General features: G+C 43.2%; 1 protein-coding gene across 1 annotated transcript in view; it reads right to left on the reverse strand.

Moving 5' to 3' along the window:
• Window positions 1-21,738, reverse strand: part of zcchc7 (zinc finger, CCHC domain containing 7) — a 40,341-nt gene extending 18,603 nt beyond the window's left edge. The window contains exons 1-3 of the mRNA XM_068751195.1: window positions 21,687-21,738; window positions 18,767-19,324; window positions 17,744-17,960 (exon numbers count right to left, since the gene is read on the reverse strand). Coding sequence (XP_068607296.1) covers window positions 17,744-17,960; window positions 18,767-19,261 — 712 coding nt within the window. The 5' untranslated portion in view covers window positions 19,262-19,324; window positions 21,687-21,738. The remainder of the gene's footprint in view (window positions 1-17,743; window positions 17,961-18,766; window positions 19,325-21,686) is intronic.
• Window positions 21,739-22,340: the final 602 nt, after the last annotated feature.

Below are 22,340 nucleotides of genomic sequence, written 5' to 3' on the forward strand. Positions count from 1 at the left end.
TCTTTTTCTTACTCTCTCTACCCAGCCTTTATCCCAATTCTGCTCTCTCCTTTCATCCTTTCCTTCACCCCTCCCTTCCTCGGGTGTGCGCGATGCAGAAGGAGGTTATCGCCTCTCTTTCCTGCCAAGCAAATTAAAATGGCTGCTGTATTGATGGGCTTCTTTCTGGCATGAATTGCCCATCCAAAACACAGGACCACACACACACACACACCTTTTCAGGCAACTAAACGTTATCTTCATTACAGCTATAGCCTGAGACAATTCAGGTTTTTTGTTTTTTGGCCTTTGCCTTGGTTTGATTCTTAGATAGCTGGAAAGTTTCAAAAGCATTCTGATGGTTTCTCAAAACCAAAGCAGATTTTCACAGCTCTTTAAATTGATAAAATTGATCATGCACCAAAACCAAAGCATATCATATTATTAGCAGGTTTTTCCCCATATGAAAATTAGACCAAAAACTCCCAACGATTTTAAACCTCATCAGTTTTGACAAAAGACTTGATGTGGAGCAAATTTTGAAGTTGATCAATAAAAACGGAATAATTTTCAGTGCAAAGCAATATGAATGGGATGGCTGCAAGATATAAATTAAAAGAAAGCACAAAGTGCAAAATGGATTGGATACCAAAATAGAGGTTGAAAATCTTCCCATTGTTTACCTGTAAATACATTTTGATTTATAATCCCAGTCTCAGTAAAGAAACATTCTGCATATACAGATGTGTTGTTCCTCACTGTCACACAGGCTTAAGAGCTACTCTGGTGTTGTTAGTCTGAATTAATTTAGTACATAGAACTCGACACGGGAAAGCTAGGTTGTGTGTGTTGTGTGTGCATGTGAGTGCATGTGTGTGGTGTTAAAAAAAATGGCCAATATCAATGGTCAGCTTGGAAAAAGAAAAAAAAGCAAGGGTGAAAAGTGCGTTTTGTGTGCGCAAAAGTGCATCCGAGTGTGTTTGCAAGAAGGCATTAGTGACTCAACGAAAGTCATTCGCAAAGCGTCTCCCAATGGGATTCCAGAATAAAGAGCAGGAAGCTTTCCCTTAATCTAAGGGCCCCCCCATCTCCCCAACACACACTGGATAAAGAGTGAAGCTCTTTGTCACGGCCGAGGAATCAAACACATGGGGGGTGGGGGGGGGGGGGGTGCTGGAGGAGGAGAAGAGAGGGTGGGTGGGAGGCTGTTGTCTGTACACTCGGTGAAAATATGTTAATCAACCTTGAGGCTGTGTTCAAAACCAAACCAACGGCAGCAGCTTCTCCAAGACGTTGGATGGACTCAAGAGAGGCCTCCTCCGTGTTGGCCTTTTCAGATGATCAAATTGCAAATCAATTCTTAAGCATTTCCTCAACAGAGAAATGTGTAATATCTCAGCAGGGGTCTGAAGGCGAAGACCTCGGGGGGGCCGTGACACATTTCCACATGTGTTCGAGCAATCTCCTGATAGCGAGCTGAGAGAACCAGCGAGGTTGTAGGTCCCACTGAATTTTATTCTGCATGACACACGTGTGCATTATCACATCACTGCATTGTCAGGGGAAATTTGGCACAATGGTCGAGAAGGGGGGGGGGGGGGGCAGAGAAAGAGAGGGGTTAGAGAAGGCGACAGATGCTACCTGTCTGTCTCATAGGTATCCTGATTACTGGAAGATGAGGAGAGAAAAGGCAGCTGCATGCCAGTTCATCGGAGCCAGCAGAGCAGGAGAAACTGTGAAACGGTGTGAATGCATGTACTCGGGATCGATCGTTTATCGGCGGGACCAACATTCAGCCTTTTGACACATATCGGCATCGGCCAATGAGATGGTCGATAAGAGGTCAATGTAAAACGGGCTCATTTTGGCTCTGATGCAGCCACGCCTCTCTGTCTCCGGCATTGTCCCACCCACAGCCCCGTCTCACAACTGTTATTAGTGTTACCGCTAGTGTTAGCGCGCTAGCTCAGTGGGAAAGCCGTATATGAGCCCAATAATAACAAAGATTTGTTGATTTAAAAAAAAAAAGAAGCTGTTTAAAGGCATTTAAACGAAGTTAAGTGTTGGAGTTCGTATTATTCTCAATATTTTCACTCTTCCTGCAAATTAATATCGGCTCCAAATATCGGTTATTCACTACTATAACAATCGGTATCGATATCAGCCATAAAACCATATCGGTCGATCACTAGTGTGCATGTTTAAATGCAAGATATGTGCAAAATGTACCATGAACACACAAATGGGAATTATTAAAGTCCACTCGCAGCATCCTTCATAGAGTGAAGTCCAGGCAGTAACTCATGAGCAACGAAGTTTGGATGCACACAAAATACAGCAAACTCAACTCTAGTCGTCAACCAAGGCCCTATGATGAGTTGTCCACAAGCTGCCCCCCCCCGGCTGCAGTAAGAGCAAAGCCTTGGACTTGTCTAGCCCCTAACCCCATTTTCCTCTCCCGACACTTAAACAGGCATCCCGAGCCTGCCTGACCATTGTACACACTATCGCCAGGGCTCATTAACACACCAACCAGCAGACACACACACACACACACACACACACAAAATGGGAGTGAAAGACGGGCTTGCCCCCCAAAAAGGAGGTTATGTTTAATACTGAAGTGACAGGCCCGGATTAGCAACACTATACATGACAATGGTGAGGGTGGGCGGGAGTGTGCAGGCTGTGTGTCTGTGTGTGTGTGTGTGTGTGTGTGTGTGTGTGTGCAAGAAAAAAAAAAGCCCTTCCTTTGTGACATCACCCTTGCCCTACAGCCTTGCCCTCCGATGGGGTTAAACACACCAAAAAGGTTGACTAAGTCAGACACACACACACACACACACACACGGGCAGCTATTCTGTGCCGTTCTGACAGAAAAGTCAGGGCCGAGGATGTAAAACACAACAGCAGAGAGAGCGGAAGAACAAGTGAGATGAACGACTGTGAGAGGAGGAGAGGGAAAGAAGGGAGGGAGGGAGGGCAGGGGCCCGCGAAGCGCATTACAACACAACAAAAGACAAGCTTGTGGAAGACGAAGCCCAGAGGACAGCGAGGGGCATCCAGGTAGGGCAGAAATAATAGCAGGGGGGCATGGGGCAAATGAAGCAGAGGTGGTAAAACGATACGCAGAACAATATGAAGACAGACAGTCCGTATTTGGGGCTGATCAACTGCTGAACGGGAGATTAAAGCTGTGACTATCATTTGGCTTCACTTCATGCTTTTTCTTTGCCCATTTCCACTGACGTGTTTGTTAAATACAGAAATTGATTAATTTCGTTTACGCCAGGCCGAACCACAAACGCGGGGATGGGTTTAAACGAAGTACCTCTTCCAACGTTATGATGTCACTGAGCACGTCAAGCCTCGCCACGCATTGTCTCACGATTTAAGGTTGCTCAGGTTACGCCGGATGCCATTCCTGCAGCAACCCTCTGCATTTAGCCGGGCTTGGGGCCGGCTCAGGGGAGAGCCTACCTCAGAGGTGACCCCAATGCTTCTGCTTTGATATTCAAAAGTCCGGCAGATGCCTTCACCTGGGCCCCTGTTGAATCTGCCTTTCATTTGGTGATCACATATTTTGTCGCAGCCCGTTTGATTATTCACCTGCCCCCCCCCTGGACATCAACAAGCCGAGCCTGAACTCCCCGCCAGCATGTGCCACATCCTCCCCTCCTCACATCCTTCCACACTATGTTGGCAGCAGTGGCAGGGCAGGTGGCCAAACCTGTCAGTCAAAGCAGCGTTGCCACACGGCAATACCACAGACACCAATTACCACACAGCAGGGGCGCGGCCTGGCAACCGCATGGTAACCACATGGTCCAATCAGGGTAAACAACAACAGGGACCAGAGGAGGCCAATTCAATTGAGGATGTGAGGGTGTGTGTGTGTGTGTGTGTGTGACAGGTAGCCATTGTGTTATTTTAATATCCGTTAGCGGTCTATTTAGTGGAGATTTTCCAATTCAAACACTAAATTTATCTCCATGGATCCGTTGAAAATCAGTGGTTCTGATTAAAAATGCAGTCCTACTGGATCATGATCATTTTTGTTGGTCAAACCAATCATGAATCCATGTTTAAAAAAACCCAAAATCAATCAAAATCTGACTTAATTGTTATGCTTGGCCAGTCAGAGGCTAATGACAAAGAAAAACGGGAGAATGTTTAATTGCAGTTTTCAACACACGTGTGCTATTTCACTGAAGTGAGTCTCCAACCAGATTGTGTGACCCCCCCCCCCCCCTAATTATAACAATGATCAGGCAATACTGGCCAAAGGATGAGCAAGATTATATCAGTGTCTCAGACTTCGACTTACTTTGGTACTACTTGGGTGAAATCATGAAATAAAAGCACAGCAGTAATGTCTGAAAAGAATATGTGAGATGTTCAAAGGGCAAATTAAACTACTAAAACCATTAGACTTATTTTTATTTTGTCATTCAAAACCTCAACCCCAGACTCAATTTGCTGCAAATTTAACAATTGACAATTTTTCAGTCCTTTACAGCCTATAATTGTTTTTTTTTTCAAACTCTTGCGCGTAACAATTTGGAACACCGCATTTTAAGTTTTTTATTTTTGAAAAATATACTGTAATCGTTGGAAGATTTGTTCAATAACATTCAAATTATACTTTAACGGATTATGACGTGGAAATTATGCTGACTCTAATTTGTATTAACCATTACGAAAAATCTGGGAAAATATTTGCATAATAATTTGGATATTATCTGGAACACTTATGTCAAAAAGAAGAGTCAAAGTGTTTTTGTCTCGTCTGACAGCAAATGTTAAAAACTTTGAATTGGGTCTGATTTAACATCATTGGTCATTTTCAAATTGATCTGGACTTTCTCATTGATTTGACAATTTTCTGACATTTCTTAGGACAAATAATAATGAAAAGGGATGGTTTGCATCCCTAATTGAAAGTTAAATTCACATCACAGTAAGCATTTACACAACACAGTTCACAATCCATTCCATTCAACATGCCCATTTGTGGGTAACGTTTTGCTGTGGACTCTTAGTTTGATGCAGAGAAGCAAACTAGTCAACAAGTATATGACTTTTATCACTAGAGTCCTACTCGTGTGCAGAAAATATTACTGATAAAACTGACCAAATTATTTGTCGTTGGCACCAAAACAGACAAACACACCAACATAGAGCGTCTGGGAAGGAAGGGGCAAATATATTTTAATAAAACCAGTGACCCTAACCTCAATTTCATTTTGATGAATTTCCTCCTGCGGGAGTGAGCCAGGCGGTGGGAGGGAGGGCAGAAAGGCGAGAGAAAGAAGGAAGTGGGGTGATGGGGGGGAGGGGGGGGGGCTGGGAGGCAGATAGAATTTTCATGATTGTTATTTTTGTTATTATACAGCAGGAATGGGGAGGGGATGAGGGGGGTAGATAAACGGGTTTAGTTAATCTGAGGCATTTTGCGCAGCGCTCCATTATCGGGCACGTTGGGTACGACAAGGGGGTTATTTTTCCGAGGGATCTTTGGCCCCGGTAATTAAGCTCCATTCACCAGGCCCTGTTCCCCAAATTAAAAATTTGTCATTAAGTGGAATTTATCATAATGCCTTTTTATCTGCTGGCGTTTCAGCCTGCGTGTGCGTGTCTGTGTGTGTGTGTGGTAGAGGCAACCAATAAAGGGCTAGACTGTGGTCACACACACACAAAAGGGCAAAATTGAAAAACTGAAATAATCCTGGACAGCAGCAAATGTGTTTGCATGAGCAAACATGACACACACCTCAATCCTTCAAATCCACAGCCTTTGGGGTAATTAAATAATGGTGCTTTAAAGTTTTAATTTAGATTTGGCTTTTTACTTCTTCACCCTACAGTAATGCCCACACACACACACACAGGTTAAAGACTTCAACCAATGAGGTCGCCCTTGGTGAGCAGGGTAACACTGGAGGAGAGTGAATGATTGAAGAGCAGAATCTCTGTCTCTGTAGGATTTGTGAAACAATACAATTATTCGTCTTTAATTAGAGCGGCCCCTCTGTGGGACGGGGGACAGACAAAGAACAATGGAGGATTAGAACAGGAGCTCTTAATATGTAATATTAAAATACAGTTTATAAAAGTGTCCCGCTGTCCTTTCAGCAGCAAGTTGGATGTCTGTGGTAGATTTGGGAACTGTGAACAAAATATTTACCAATTCTTACCAAGGATAACGAAGTTTAACCAAATGGTACATTTACTTGGTGAATTATCATAAATCGGTATCTCTATTGGAAAATTACAAGGTTACAAAATGTAAACAGCAAAATACAGTGACCATAACCTTCCAGCATCTCTCGAGAAAAATGTCCAACATTGATCCCAGTGAGGATACAAAAAATAGTGCTGCGACTGCGGCAGTAAAAAGGCTAAATTCTTGACATGCCATCAGAGAGTTAAGGTGGGGATATGGAGCCTTAAATGAACAGACGGGGGTCCGGGAGGGGGGGCTGGTGGAAGAAGAGGAAGAGCAAAAGAGTACGAGGAGGCTGAATAGAAGATAAAGGGGGGATGGACAGATGGCAGAGGTTATGCCTGGCTGAAGGGGCTAAGACGTTGTGTGTGTGTGTGTGTGCGTGCGCGCTTTTGTAAAATTGGAGGAAACAACACTTCCCCACATGCAGAGCAGAGAGCTCATCCTTAAGAAACGCCCCCACCTCCATTTCAGGCCCTGCTTCTTTTTTTCTTCTTCTTCATTTCTCATGACTCCTTGTTTATGTTGTCGATGTACATTAAATCAATTCTGACGTTTCCTTTAATGTAAAATCGAGAACTTGGCTAAGTTGATTCTATATTGAGTGAAGACTGCATTCAGCGATGAGCAAAATAATTAGGTCTGCCCGTCTCTGATTGACAGATAAGGTAAACTACGGACAGAGTTCAACAGCAACATACTGTCAAAAACCTTGGTGTGTGTGTGTGTGTGTGTGTCCAAATTACAGAGCAGGGAGGAATGGTCGACTGGCAGGAGGAGGAGGAGAGAGATGGTGGAGTCTTATTAACTGTCATTTCATTTGCTCCCCTCTGCTCCGTCCATCTCTTGGTTTTTCTGACAGGTAATAAATAAAAAAATTGCAGACTTTTTTTTTTTTTTTTTTTGACAAGCCCATTTGAATTTGGATTGAATAATAAAACTGTCGGGTTTCCCCACATGAACGCGCTTGTCCGAGCGCGCACACACGCACACACGGCCCCGCCCCTCGCAGCCAGGTTTTCTATTTTGCCTTTCTTTCCCGTTTCCTGGACAGAAAACTCAGAGGTTGTTGCATCATTGTTTGCACCGCAATGAGTCGCCTCGTCAGAAACTCCTCAGCGCAGTCCCAACTTTTCATTCTTTTTCCTCATTCCTCCTCCTTTGCTCATTGAATGCCATCTTGCTGCTTCTCTTCTCTGTTGCCCCAGATTCCTTCATCACAGAGTCGCTATCCGTCTTGTCTTAGCGCATCCACACTCCCTCCCTCCCTCCCTCCCTCTTGCAGCTCTTGGTAGCTGCTGAAATCCCATTCCCCGTGGGGCAGGCTAAATTGAATTGGCATGTTTATATGAACAACAGGGCTGTTGCTTTAATATACCTTAGAGTTTATGCCTAATGCCTCCCTGCTAATACCACTGGAGCTTGCCGCTCACGCTCAACTCGCATGGCTTTTGTGAAAGTCATGAAAGAGACAGAATAGCAAAGCGAGGAGGACGAAGAGATACTCTGGTAATGTGCAAGAGGGAGAACGAGCGCAGGGTTGGTTTCATCACCCGTCTTTAACGTCATCCTACAGCAGGAATCTCCCACAATGCACAAAGTCACGCACAACAGCGCACGACCGTCTCTGAGGTGGAGTTGGAATGAAACGAAACGATGAGAGAGAGAAGAGCAGGAAGGTTTTTTGTTTTTTAGATTAGTGAGTAATGCTGAATAAATATCCGGAGATTTGGTCGAGGGAGTCAGTCATGCTCGTCCTCTTGCAAACATCCTTGATTTTCTCTCTGTCTGCCCCCCCCCCCCCCATTCCATTCTTCTTGTTCTTTCTTTCCCCCCCGTCCCCTTTCTTTCCTCTCCCTGTATCAGCCTACAAAAGGTTCACAGTACAAAGGAGAGAAACAGACATGAGACACTCATCCCAATTACTATTGATCAGTCTGCACTCAGGAGAAAAATAAGCGCACCTACCGACACACACGTGCGTGTGCGCACGCACGTACACACAGGCAAATTGGTCTGGATGCAAGAGCACCAAAAAAGGTCAGGGTTATTTGTTTGCAGCTGATTTGGAGCACTGACCAGCCAGGACGCTTTTCTAGGCTGCATTACTTTCAGTATCGTCACTCTATTGCCAGAAACAGTGAGTTTCAACCACACAATTTGCTGGTGAGAAATATAATCTTGGAAAAAAACACAGATCAGCTACAAACTGGAGAAGTGTTGAGAAATCTACTGAACTGGTATCCATTTAAGGTTTATTGAAATGAATGCAACCGATCATTTTTTGATGAAATGTGCCCAACGTGTAGGATTCATAATTTTTTATCTCAGGCTGTGGCGGGTCGTCCAGTGAACAGTAGGTCGGTGGTTCGAATCCCAGCTCTGACTGTCTTTGGGCAAGACACTGAACCCCAAATTGCAGGGCCTGGCAGAAGCCTTGCATGGAAGCAGTCACCCGCTGGAGTGTGAATGTGTGAAAGGGTGAATGCGAGGCTTAATTGTAAAGTGCTTTGGGTACCGTGAAGGTGTAGAAAGCGCTATATAAGCCTTAGGTTCTGTCCAAGGTTTCTGCCTAATATAAGGAAGTTTTTTCTTGCCTCCGTCGCCAAAGTTCTTGCTCTTGTGGTTCAAGTTGGGTTCTGTCTGAACTGAATATTTTTGCCTTGTACAATAGCGGTCAGATTATCTATAGAATTAATCATGCTTAAAAACACCTGATAAAAATTCTTGAAAGCTCTAAAAAGAGAAATTCAAAAATTCAAAATATTTTACATTTGCTGGTGCAGACAATCTGATTTTATTCAATGCTGACAGAAATCTGTACAATTAAATTTACAATGAATTCTGCTAAGAATTATTCAATTTTATTTAATTTAATCCAAAATGAAATAGAAAAATTGCTTTTTTTTCTTCTTCTAATTATTAGTTGTGTAAGAAGGTACCGGTAACTGCTTTGTAACGTAACACGCTATAAACATTTTAACTTATCTGCAAAGGGGGAAAAGCAAAAGCAAAATGCTTTTCTATTTTAGCATCTCAAACAAAAACCTGAAAGTCGGCAAAGCCCTACTCATGGGTGTACGCGTGCGTGCGGGCGCACACACACACACACACAGACACACAAACTCATGTCGTACGGAAGCCTATGCAGATGTATCGATGGCTTAACTCCCCAACGAGTTAGTAACTATCTCCCTTACTATGATTTTATCCACAATAATTAATTTTCTCTCCCAACGCCGACTTCAGCTTTATCGGTCGTTCGCGGCAAGAATCTCAGCATTCCATTTACCCATAATCCCCTGGATAAAAGGGGCGGCCGAGGTGTGCTAATGCACAAGCATGTGTGCACGCAGGAAGACAAGCGCAAGAGAAGAAGATTCGGACTTCATCCTCAGACATCACATTGTAAACCAAACACACAGGAAAACAAGGGATACAAATACTCGGCTGCTTAATTTGATGTGTTTTCAAAATATTGATGATTAATCGCATCTGCTTATCCAAATGGAAATCCATTCTCGATTGAACAAAGCAGGAGATTCTGTTCTGAAATATGTCGGACACACGCTACACAGTCATGTACAGTACGTGTAATTGTGTTTTATTCTGATTAGGGGTAATGCATCTGATTATGAAGAAATGCACCCAAGGAAGCAGATGTCATCATTAAATTGTCAGTCAGGATCTTCAGATCATCCTGTATTTTAATGCTTTCAGTTACTTTTCAGCAAAGGCACCTTGGAGAATTTCCTTAAACTAGAAAACGTGAGTGTAGAAAATATGTCAAAAACTAAGAAAAGTGTTTATATGTATTTTCTATTACAGTTATTCAAGGCTGGTGTTAAAGGCTGAACACCAGCCTTGAAAGTCCCCCCACCCCCCGGGTTGACTGCTTCAGCATTTTCACTTAAACATACAAACCTTGTCTTTAAAGGCCTATTAACTGGCAACTCTCAGGTCCTAATGGGCCTCGTCGTTAGTGCTTTACTGAAGGGAGGATGGAAAGGTCAAACGGTTACACTCATGGTTTTCAGGTAGCACATTGATGCTTCACAGCAATGGACGAAGGCAGAAATGAGTCAAATTGAAATAAAGGGCAAACGAATCAGCAGAGGAACAGAAAATACGAAGGCAAAGTGAGATAGTGGGAGAAAAAAAAAAGAAGGGAAGACAGACGGAAGGTTAGATTGAATGAAATATGTGAGTAGCCAGACCGGCCCAGCTGGTCTCTGTCTGACGAGTGCCTTAATTAAGAGACATGGGGGGGGGGGGGGGGGGGCTTGGATTGGCCACATACACACTGGCAAGAAGCTCTGGAGGGGAAACTGTTAAACAGGCATACTTGTGTGTACAATGCCAAGCATCACTCACACACACACACACTTATCCTCTGGGACCTTGTGCAAAATATCGGCCAGTTATTTTTTGGCAACGCCTGCAAAGTGTACTAACCCTCAAAGTGAATATAAGCGTGTTTGATGTTTCCTTATTTTTTTGCTTTTGATTGTTAAACTGAACTGATTCCAAGTCAGGCCCCCGTCGTTTGTTCTAATGAGGCGAGGAGTCGAAAACGAAGATAGGGAGATGAACAAACAGAGGTTTTGTAGATCTCCGACTGACTTTTGCCCTTAACTGCCCCCCCCCCCCCCCCCCCCACGTCCCTCTTCCTCAATATACCGTATTTTCCGGAGTATAAGTCGCGCTTTTGTTTTTTTTTTACATAGGTCCTGCAAAGAATATTCAATCAGCTATTTGATTAAAATGGATTAAATATAACCTGTGTACATATGTAATTAAGTTTTTAATACTTTACCTTGATGCTGCACGCAATTATAGTACTAACTACTATTTTGAATTTTATAATACACATTATACAATTTTATCATGAAATAAAGCCATGAAAGGGGTAAATGGGGCATTTTGTGCAGGTTAACTGGATGTTAGGGGGTGATTTTTGGAAACTGGAAATGGAACTGATGGTGAGTCTGACGAGAGGAGGAGGAGACGGCGCTTCATCTTCCTCTGAGTCGGCGGAACTGTTCAGGAGTGACACAGAGGATGAAGAATTCAATGCATTCAGTGATGTAGAATGAGATCGCGAGTTTGTTAAAGTTGTATACTTGCTTGTTGAAGTAGCATGCACGGCAGGTTGACTGGGTGTCCGGTGTGTTTGGTTTTCGGTTGTTGTGCACGCGATACGTTGCCGAATACCGGTAGTTGTTAATGTGTTTTGTTTTTGATTGTTGTGCAAAATAAATATCCCAAAGAAGCGCGACTTATTTGTTGTTTTCATTAATTGACTAATGCGATTAATGCGAATTACACTCGGGAGCGACGTATAAGTACATCTGAAAAATACGGTACATCCCTCAAAACAACCTCGTCCCTCACAAAAATATATCACCACCCGAGGCTAAAAGTTAATCAAGCTTCTCAAAGACCCCCCCCCCCCCCCCCCACCACCACCACCCTGCACTTTTCAGGCTTAAAAAGCCAAAGACAGACAGCAAGGTTAATGTTCTCTCTTTAAATCAAAGAACAGAAATTAATACAGTCCCACAGGACCTTCCTCTCCTCTCTCTCCCAGTCACCCCCAAAATAATTTCATTTCCCATTAAGTGATTGCTTAATTATAATTACTATTAACTTTGCCAAAGAGGTTATGTTTTCCACAGGCTCCGGCTTTCTGACTGCAGGATGCCTCAAACAGTTCTGAACAGATGTTGATGAACGTTTTGTGGAGAGGTAGAGCTTTTGCCCAAGGAACAATCTATGAGGTTGTTCTGATGGTTTCACCATTGCATGTCGAGAACAATTACAGAGCTCCTTCTTCTAAGTTTATGACTAATGCCGACAATGCTTTGATGAAAGTCACACGTGACATTTCCCTCGGCTTTACACCTCATCAGAGTATGATCTGGATCAAGAAATATTCTGGATCTGGTGATGCAGAATGTGCAAATTTATATTCAGGAAATAATAACGCTATAACACCAACTACCACACACACACGTGTGTGGCCACTTGTGTGTGTGATAGAATTTATTGTTATGAAGGGCTCAGGTAAGTGGATCACTGTATTTTCAAGCAATGAAAGTCTACAAGAATCTCGGCTCCTGACAACAGATTTGTTTTTGCCCGAGTCCTCAAAAAGAATCCTATTACCGGTATTTGAATCTCATCACGGGACTGTTGTTTTAGGAGCAATGACATAATGAGGTTTGTTTGTTGCAAATTCTCTGCAGCTTTAAAATACTAATAATAATAATAAAGGCGGTGAAAATGCACAGAAGAGTGAAAATAGCAGGGAGAGGGTTGGTTAAAAAAAAAGAAAATCACACTGAACCAATAGGCCCTTACGCCAGTTCAGCGCTCGGGCCTAAATATGCCATCTAAATACTCCTATAGTCTTGCTGCCTGATGGAACACACAATGCAGGACTATGGTTTTGAAGCTTTTACATTTTATTTCATCATAAATGAGTGTGTGTGTGTGTTCATCTGTCCCATGTCTTATCCTGTCGCTTCAGGGCACGCTGTCTGCTGAAGGTCTCCTTAGAAAAGAGATTCTTGCTCTCAATGGAATATCTTGGTTAAATAAAGGTTAAAGAAGGAGACAGTGATTTCCCTGCCCCCACATACACATTTAACTACAGTCGGGACCCTCTGGTATCCGGGTTATTACCATTTCCTCGAGGGTACAGCTGCTTAAATCAGGAGGTGGTATCATTTGTACTTTTCCAAGAAAAACGTTGCCTTTTTTCAGATACTTCTTGAACCAGATTTGGTATTTAAAAAAAACATGTTCAAGTGCCCAGCAAAAATCAGTGTGTGATTTTCTCTATTTGGAACTACATATGGTGAAACTTTGCTCCGGGGGAGCCCGGCCATGGTTATTGGGCACCCCTCGGGCATGGTGAGGCCGATCCCGGCTGGTACACACACACACTTTCACACTACAATACACACAAAATTCAGCCTTCAGATGTTCTCTTATTTCTACACGTCTCAAATATTAGACTTTAACGGTCACAGTTCCTAATAAATAACTTCAGAAAGAGTTTAATCCTATGAAGAAATTTAAAAGACAGAGGATTCAAGACACCCGGCAGGCAGCGTGGGTGAGTGTCTAAGATTAGTCAAAATGTTTTCGACCAGATTAGATTTAAATACTGGTTATTACGCACTCTGAAGAGCCAACAGTTGAATCAATACAAATTAACACCTGCAGCCACAAACACAGATGTCTGTGGGTGTTTTTTTTTTTTTTGGTCAAAGTTTCCAAGAATAAAAAAAGAAAGAAAGACATTTTCATAGGTTATTTTCACAAAGCTGACTTTCAAACAGGATGGCGTGTCCCTGGCAGATGCAGATAAAATTGATATAAATAAACTATCGTCATGAAACACACACACAACAATCAGCTGCAGATGCAGCGCAGAATGAAAATTTCAGAGCTGTCCTGCCATATGAACGCATGCAGAGGGAGGGCAATGCCATAAAAAAGATTTGTTGTGTAAATTACACACATTTTGCATCACATAATTATAAAGTTGTAATAACTTAAACCACAAGCTAAAAGAGTCGAATCAGCGGATTCAAATGTGGCCGCCATGTTAGCGATCTGGATCAGCTCACAATATAATCGTCTGTTTCATGTTAAAAAACAGAGTGGGCTCTTCCCACTGCGAGAAGCCGACAGATCTACAAAGCGAGAACAAAACAAAACCCAAAACCTGGTTTCTAATTATTCAAAGAACACAATTTCAATGAGCAAATTAGAATCATAGGAGCAAATCTGAAATGTAACAAACACGGGAAGAGAACAATGAAGGGGCACAACGGCGGACAGAAGCAGTTAAAAAATGATTCACTTGAAAAAAAATCAAATAAATAAGTTTAATCTTTTTTTTTAATCAAACAATTAGGCTTTCTGCTGAATTTCTACATTTCCTCTTCTGTCGCCTGCACTAATATTCAGTCTCATGTAATGTGCATATCCTCTGTTTAAAAAGATAATACGAGTCAAACTATGGCACAGTGATTTCATGGTGCCTGTGTGTGTGTGTGTGTGTGTGTGTGTGTGTGTGTGTGTGTGTGTGTGTGTGTGAGTGTGTGTGTGCCTGTTCAAACACACGGCGTAGTAGTGTGGGTGTGGCGTTACACCTCGTGTGGTACTGGGCCGCCAAGATAAGCGCTGATCCTATCCAAGCCTCCCTTCTGTGACGCACGCCCACCCACCCACCCACACACACACACACACACACACACACACACACCAGAAACCTCGTCTGGTACCCAATATCCACTGTAATCTCACCATCATTAGCACACAGACAAACCGGCCAAATCAATATTTCACTCTGTGCAGTGTCCTGGCATGCGAGTGAAGATCTCGCACACCTTCGAAAAAGGACCCCAGAAAGTTTTTGCCTCAGATCTCAGAGTTCAACCATCTGAACACAAACGTAAAAGGCCAAAGCAGCGAGGAAGCTGTGGATTAGATTACAGCCGAGTCGAGTGGAGTGAAAAAAAACATCTTACCTTTCTCCTTTTTGCAGACAGAGAAGCGCTAACCTTTAGGCACATGTTCTATCGGTTTCTCTAATTCGTCAAAGACCCCCCCCCCCCCCCCGACACACACTCCACAGCTCGACGCACACTGGTGTGATCAACCACCCCCGATAGCAAGTCGGAGCTGACTCTCTGAGCCTCAAACAAAGTTTTGTGTGCACTGATCAAAGGCGAGGGGCCAAAAAAGTTACGGAGTGGGAAATAGGGGGGTGGGGGGGGTGACCACTAGGTGAAGTTTAACCACTTTCGATTGGAGTTTAGCTCCAGCCCATCCTGCCTACACCCCCCAGACGCATTCACGGGACCAGGCCCACCTCCCCGAATGGGCTCGGCGCTGAGCCGGAGTCCTACGTTTTCCATCTGACTGATGCTGCAATGCAGGACAAGCTGCCAGCCCTCCTTCATCATCCTCCTCCTCCTCCTGCTGTCTTTTCTCTTTCTCTTATCCAGTGTCTCCCACAGATACACCCACCAGCAGCTGCCCACTGTGCAGCCAGGTGACAGATCGTTGCTGGGGGGGCCATGCGTTTGATAAAAAAAATTAAAAAAACACATAAGTGAAATCATATAAGAGAAGAACGATGAAATTATTCCATTTCTGCAGGGAGAGGGGGGGGGGGGGGGAACTAAGTGTAGTGAATGTGATTTGATGGAGATGCTGAGATGGGGTTAAAGCGTACAAATACTATTAGGCACTGCTGTGCAAACCTGTTACTCACATCCACACAATGTGGGAAGAAAAAAATAAATACAAATGAGCCAAGGCTCCCAACTGAATGCAGTGAAAACCAAACATGAAATCAATCTTTAGATTTATCCAACAGCCCTGGAATAGAAATGTAATTGCAATTTTTGCCATCATGAACCTTCAACCAACCATAACCTTAAAAACAAACTGCCAGCCGATTTCAATTTCCTGTAAATGTGGAGATAGAAAAAGCATGTCTGCTTGAGGCTCAATTAAAATCAGCACCAATCATTACAAAGAGAAGGCCCAATCAAAAAAGATGACCAGTCACTTATATAGGACAGCAACTGTATGCAGTTTATACACAGTTTCAACGCATACTGGTTTTGCATTAATGGGTACGTGAAATCAATAATAAAATACATGTAGTTTGTACTCAAGACATTGTGCAACATGTCATGCCACGATAACAAATAATAACTTTACGTTCATTCTTTATTTATTTAAAAATGAAAAATATTTTCAGCATAAAAAAACTGGTCATAGAATGTGCAGCAACCTTTATTTACTAAATCAGGCAAGGCTTTATTGTCATAGAGGTGTAAAATGCTTGTGTCAGAGATTAATAATACCAAGTAAATAACGCAATAATATAAATCATAAGCCTAAACTTTGGATTACAGTAGAATGTGAACGCAGGTTCACGAAACAGAATTATTTCGATTCTCCGCTACTTTATTTTTATACTCCACTACATTTCAGATGAATATTATACGCTTCACTTCACTGCATTTCACTGATTATGAGAACTGCTGGTACTTTATCGATGTAAAATATCCCCCCCATGCCAACCCCCCTCCCCATCTCATTTCAGGACAATCTGTAAAGAAGAATTTGTGAGATTCTTTAAAAAATAAATGAATAAATAAAATTTGTAAAAAGAAGATCTCCTTGGCAGATTTAATAAACATTCCAATATACAGAATTGACAATTATTTGAAAACTGATCTATCTTCCTTGCAACTTTTGGAAAAAATAGACTCTGATATCCGTCAAGTGATCCGACCAGTTTATCCCTTCTAGTGATGCATTAGCCTCCACCTCAGTACAAGGCAGACTCATCCCCCAAAATTCTTTGCCATCCATTCTTCTCTTTCTTTTTTCTTTTTACTAATCCCCCCCCCCCCCCACACACACACACACATATTCCTCCCACTTTAGGACCCCTTCCACAACACACCCATGACCCCCCCATATGCAGACATGAGGTCAAGCTCCAAAGATCACAGAGAGAAGCCAGACGAGGGAGAGAAGAGAGAGAGAGGATAAAGAGAGAAAAGGAGTAGAGGGGGACAGACACCTAAAATCCTCCTCTCCAAGCCGAAAACTCAAGCCTTCCCGCCAGCCCCAAACCCCCTCTCCTCAAGCCCAGTTGTGTGTCGAGGAGGCAGTGCGCACTCTTGCAGAAACATCAGCCCAGGGAAATTCAAATGAGGAAGAAACAGTGAGAGACAGAGAGAGAGAGAGAGAGAGAGAGAAAGAGTGAGAGAGACGGAGAACACAATAGTGTGAAAATAGGATGAAAGAATGAGATAGGAGGGAGCCGGAGAGGAACTGGAGAGGTTGCCGAGGTTAAGATAATGCGCAGATCTGAAGAGATTTGAGAACATTTTCATTCCTTTTTTTCTTTTTTCTTACTCCCATCTCTCTCTCTCTCTCTCTCTCTCAACCGCTCCTCCCTCTCCTCCTCCATTGTTGCCTCGCTGTTTGTTTTCAGCATTAGCGTTATGGCTGTTGGCTGTTGCATGCGCCGCGTACACACGCATGCTGATTAGAGTCGGAATACAAATATTCATACTTTGCACCAGCCCTCACACACACACACACACACGCACACACACACACACACACACACACACACATCAATACGCACAATGCACATAAACACACTTAAAGATGCATCAGTGAAGAAAGAGGCTGGCCAGAAGGCGCCAAGAACGCTTACAAGGTTTACAAATTCTGAAACATGCAGAGACAGATGCTGCATATGTACATACAAATATGTGCACGCACACACACACGCACACGTTGCCCCTGGCGGTGCCCGTTTCTTATCAATGTGGTGCAGGTAGGTTGTGTTTTGAGCAAGCTGGTCCGTACAGAATTACTCACCATGTCCATTCTCGTGGTCACGCACGTTAAAAAGGCGATAAACACACTACAAGAGTAAAACACACACACACACACACACACAGAGAGAGACAAATACACACCTGCTTCGCTGTCAGACCCCCCTCCCTCCAGGTTGAGTGAGATGGACTGGTCCCCATCCTGATTCGCTCGGCCGAGGATCATCCAGTTTTCCAGGTAATCCGAATCAGACGAATCCGACGGTTCAGATGGAGACGTCGATTCGGAATCGGAAGATTCGGAGCAGCTGGAGTCCACGATCACTGGAGCGCCGAGACCCTGCTTCCTTTTTTGGGCTCCCTATGTAAGCAAATAGAACCGAGACTTTAGCTTTAAGTTACACCATGATGCATCCAATACTAAACTGACCAAACCACTTACTAGAAGCAAAATGTAAAAAAAAAAAGGGAATCCCTTGTTAAAATTAATGAGCTGGAGATTTGGGCAATGCTCTGTAGAGCAGAAAGTCACGAGACATTGCTACCGGTCCGACAGATCAAGTAGCAAATTAAAATTAAAAGAACAGCGAAAGTGGGAACATTGTGTTCAGAAACAAATGGTGCCTAAAATGTTTTAAAAAACAAACATATTCTGGGTTTAACACATTTAGAGCGCCTCATCTGAATTGTGAAGGGATGTGGGATAATAGATTATTCCCTGTCGGCATGTGGCCTACATGAGCAGCAGGACGGTTAAACCAGACCTCTCTGTGTATTGTAGAAGGGGACACCAGCGGTCGACCACCAGTCAAGGTCAAGTAATTGTGGATCCTATCGCACTGTTGGACAGATTTTAATTCTTCTAATTCTTCTGTTTCCGGCTCGTCCCGTCAGGGGTCGCCACAGCAAATCAACCTTCTAGTCAATTGCATGCTTAATTCTGGCAAAGTTTTACGCCGGATGCACCTTCCTGCCGCAACCCTCTGCATTTATCCGGGCTGGGAACCGGCTCAAGAGAGACCCTACCGGTATAACATGTCCTCTGCTCCTTAGGATTTGTGCTATGATGATTAAATGAATGAAATTAATGAAAGTCAAATCTTCAAAAAGCCTAAAAGGCATAAAAAGGGGTGTGGCCACACAGTCACACAGCTTGTTAATCCTCACCTGTTGGGGAGGGGCTGAAGTCTGGCATCGCTGTGTGCCTTTACCCTTAAAGGCACAGACCCCATCGTCGTCATCACCGCTGTCCCCCTCAGAGATGGAGATGACGTCAGTGCTGGAGTCGATCACAATGACCTCCTCAAAAAGAAGTGCCGACGACTTCTGACCCTTCGTGACCCTGACCCTCCTCTTCTTCTGGATGTCCGGTTTTTCCGGACGTTGCTGTAATTGGTGCCGACTTCCATCAGTGTCCTCCTGATCGCCACCAACATCTGCACCCAGCTCCGTCACTTCGGGCTGCAGACTGCCTCTGCCCTCCTCCACCTCTTCTCCTCTGCCCAACTGCTCCTCCATGTCCCCAGCATTAGAGGAGTAGTGGAGCTGACTATAGAGATGGAAATCCAGCTCACTGTTGGCCTCCGAGTCCTCGGAGTCGCCGTCATCTTCTTTGTAAAGATCGTCCTCAAACGCCTCTCGATCCCGGTGTGTACAGTACATTCCTCTGAACACCTTGATCCACACTCGTACGTACAAGCACAGCCGGCGAGATGCTGCAGACGCCTGCGGTGGCAAAAACACAAAGAACATAGTCGTTACAATGGATCTATCATTTGCATATTACAATCTAAAATTGAATGCAATAGCATAGCATAGACATAATTTGTAATATTAGCTTAATATTAAAATGAGGGAAAACAACTTTTGAATTAAAGCCTGTTAACTTTTAATTATGCAAATAAAACATTTTCCATTGCACATCACATTCAAAGCTACAACTAGAACAGAGTAATGCTCATTTAATTTATTAATGGTTAAAAAAATGAATGGCAAAAGGAAAAAAAAAATAGCACACAGCACAAGCATACAGAGTTCTATTTATTCTGGATCCTTCATTTAACACAATGAAACGGTTTAAAGCCGACACTATTTTGGTGTTCCGTGTGGTATATTCAAATGCTAGGTAAAAGCCGCATTGTGTAAAATTCTAAAGTAAAGCATTGCATTCAGTCATTCATGACAATTCGGAGAGCGTCGTGAAATAAACACGGGGCAACAACCTTTCTCAAAACACCAATTCAGGAGATTTTCTTTATTGCAACCTTTAATTATTTTCCTCCAAACCATGAAACTCCACAGCGATCTGCAGCTCAGAAGAAGAATGAAGTAAATAAACCAAGCATCGAATGCGGGAAGACTTTTGTCCTCTACTGATCCATAAGGCCTCGTCAATAAAGCAGAGAAACACAATGGATCAGCTACAACTTCTTAAACAAGCCTTAGTCTGTACCAAGAAGGAGCTCGTCGGTCAGGTGAAAATGTCGCTCCAAATTCATGAAATGATCTCCTAAATTCACCCAGCAATGTTCCAAATCTCTATCTCACACACACGTAGGCACACGGAACAGCGAAGGGGCACTGGCCCATTGCTCTGTCCAGTCCTGCGTGTCTTTGCCATGATGGCTGGAGATGATTGGCTCCCAGGCCGCACCCGCCGCCGAAATGCCACGCTACATGGTCACAAGCCGGCCCACTGGGGATTAAGTGGACAGAAAGAAGAGGCTTCCCTGGTAGCAAGACAGAGCAATCATTCTGAAGTTGAGCAGAACTTCAGCATGTGTCTTTTTAATGTATTGTTATTTTGCACCTGTGGAGGAATTTACTTTTATTTTATTGGTATTGTTTAAATGTCGATGATTTATGTACTAAGGACTTTCAACGGAAACAAGACCGCACAGGCTTTTTTTTGAAATGCTAGACACTTCATACAGTAATTGTACCTCACCAATCACCACCTTGTCACGCGCTTTCTTTGGACGCATCACTTATCAAAAAAAGAATATTCCCAAATGCATCAAAAATCACTTAATGAATTTTAAATCTAAAGTTACAGTTAGATTAACCTTTACATTAGCAAATTACTTTCCCCGCTTAAAGCATGCGGTTGGGGATGGGGCATAAGTTTCAAGCAGCCAGATTGTCATTCACTTATATTAAATACTTTAATAGCAAAAAGTGACTATTATTTTGTCATAATAAATGTTTTGCTGTTGGTTCTACTGGGTTTTGACCGTCACACATCTCTATTGTGAGATGCTGGCAGTAATGCAGTCACTGATGCAGTTTGTAAAAGCTTGTGATGGTTCTGTGTGGAACTCCTTATATATATATATATATATATAAGGAGTTCCATATATATATATATATATATATAAAGTGATATTTACTTGGTAAATAAGGTATAGTGGTAACTTTGCAAGGTTAAACAAGCTTATCCCTTGTCTTCCAAAAGGATGCACAATATTTCAGAGGAAAGCACCCGGCAGAAAAAGGTATATCCTCAGCTCAACAATCTGTGGCTGATAAATACAGAAAATACAAAGATCCTTTCAAAAGGCATGCTTTTCTGCTGCAACCGTATTTTATGAAGTACGAGTCAGCCTTTGGCTAGATCTCAGTTTAGGGCGAAACACCTCGGGGGATGTTTCTGAAGGAAGAATGAGCAAAGAAACTAATAAAGTGCGAACAGATCTGATTAAAACCGAAACCAAAAGAACAGAAATCTGAACTTAATTCATCTTAGCAACGGCTAGCCAAATGCTAGAGCTAGCAGTGAGTCCGAAATACACGTTAGCTCTGTGTAACCAAACTGTTGAAATACTAGCGCTTCGCTGCGTCCAGGACGCAAACTGTCTTTGAACACCGATCGCGTCTAACTGCGTCCACAAACGGAGAGTTTTGTTAGTTTGTATGGCTAACGTCTGTCCACGTGGTTCTGAGCAGCAGGTCAGCCGGTCCGATGTAAACAAAAAAAAAGGTCTTTGTAGTCGCGAAACTCACAATCATACATCACACAACATATTTATATGGAGGTCGCCTCGATCAAAGCCTTTCACTGCTAAATGTTTGGTAAGAATGACCTCACCTTTATCCAAACCACTGGGGAAAAGGGCAGACGAGTCACAACACCGGTCCTGCTTACAGGCAGGCGACAAACAACTTCCGGGTATCGCCGGGGGGATAAAATAGGTTGGCCGACCGAAACGTTTCACTGAGTGCAAGCAAATGCTTCTGGAACCGCGGTCAGAAACATTTTGGTTCAGAGCATCCCTAGCAGGGATAGAGTCGTGATCGGAGCAGAGCTCAACGGGCATGTTGGTGCAGGAAACAGAGGAGATGAAGAAGTGATGTGCACGTTCGGTCTTCAGGACGGGAACCTAGAAGAACACACGGTGGTGGACTTTGCCACACGAAATCTGTTCTGTTGGAAACCCCACATAAAACATAAAGTAACACGGAGTGATGGGGAAGGCAAGGCACGTTTTGAATGAGAGAGCGTCGTTCTGTCTTGTTCATTTATGTGTTACCATATTTAAAGTACTGTGTGGAAGTTCAAGTATGGGGCCACACCTACAAAACCAACTTACAATCATTAAGCACAGTACAAAAAAGAGCCGTTCACATCACCGCAGGATATTATGAACACACCAATACATTATTTTTAACATTACACACTGTAAAGTTTGTAAAAAGCCAAAAAATAAACTGTTCAAAGAGAGAATGGGGGGGGGGGGGGGGG

This window comes from Brachionichthys hirsutus, chromosome 17 (genome assembly GCF_040956055.1).
Source record: "Brachionichthys hirsutus isolate HB-005 chromosome 17, CSIRO-AGI_Bhir_v1, whole genome shotgun sequence".
Taxonomy (NCBI): Eukaryota; Metazoa; Chordata; class Actinopteri; order Lophiiformes; family Brachionichthyidae; genus Brachionichthys; species Brachionichthys hirsutus.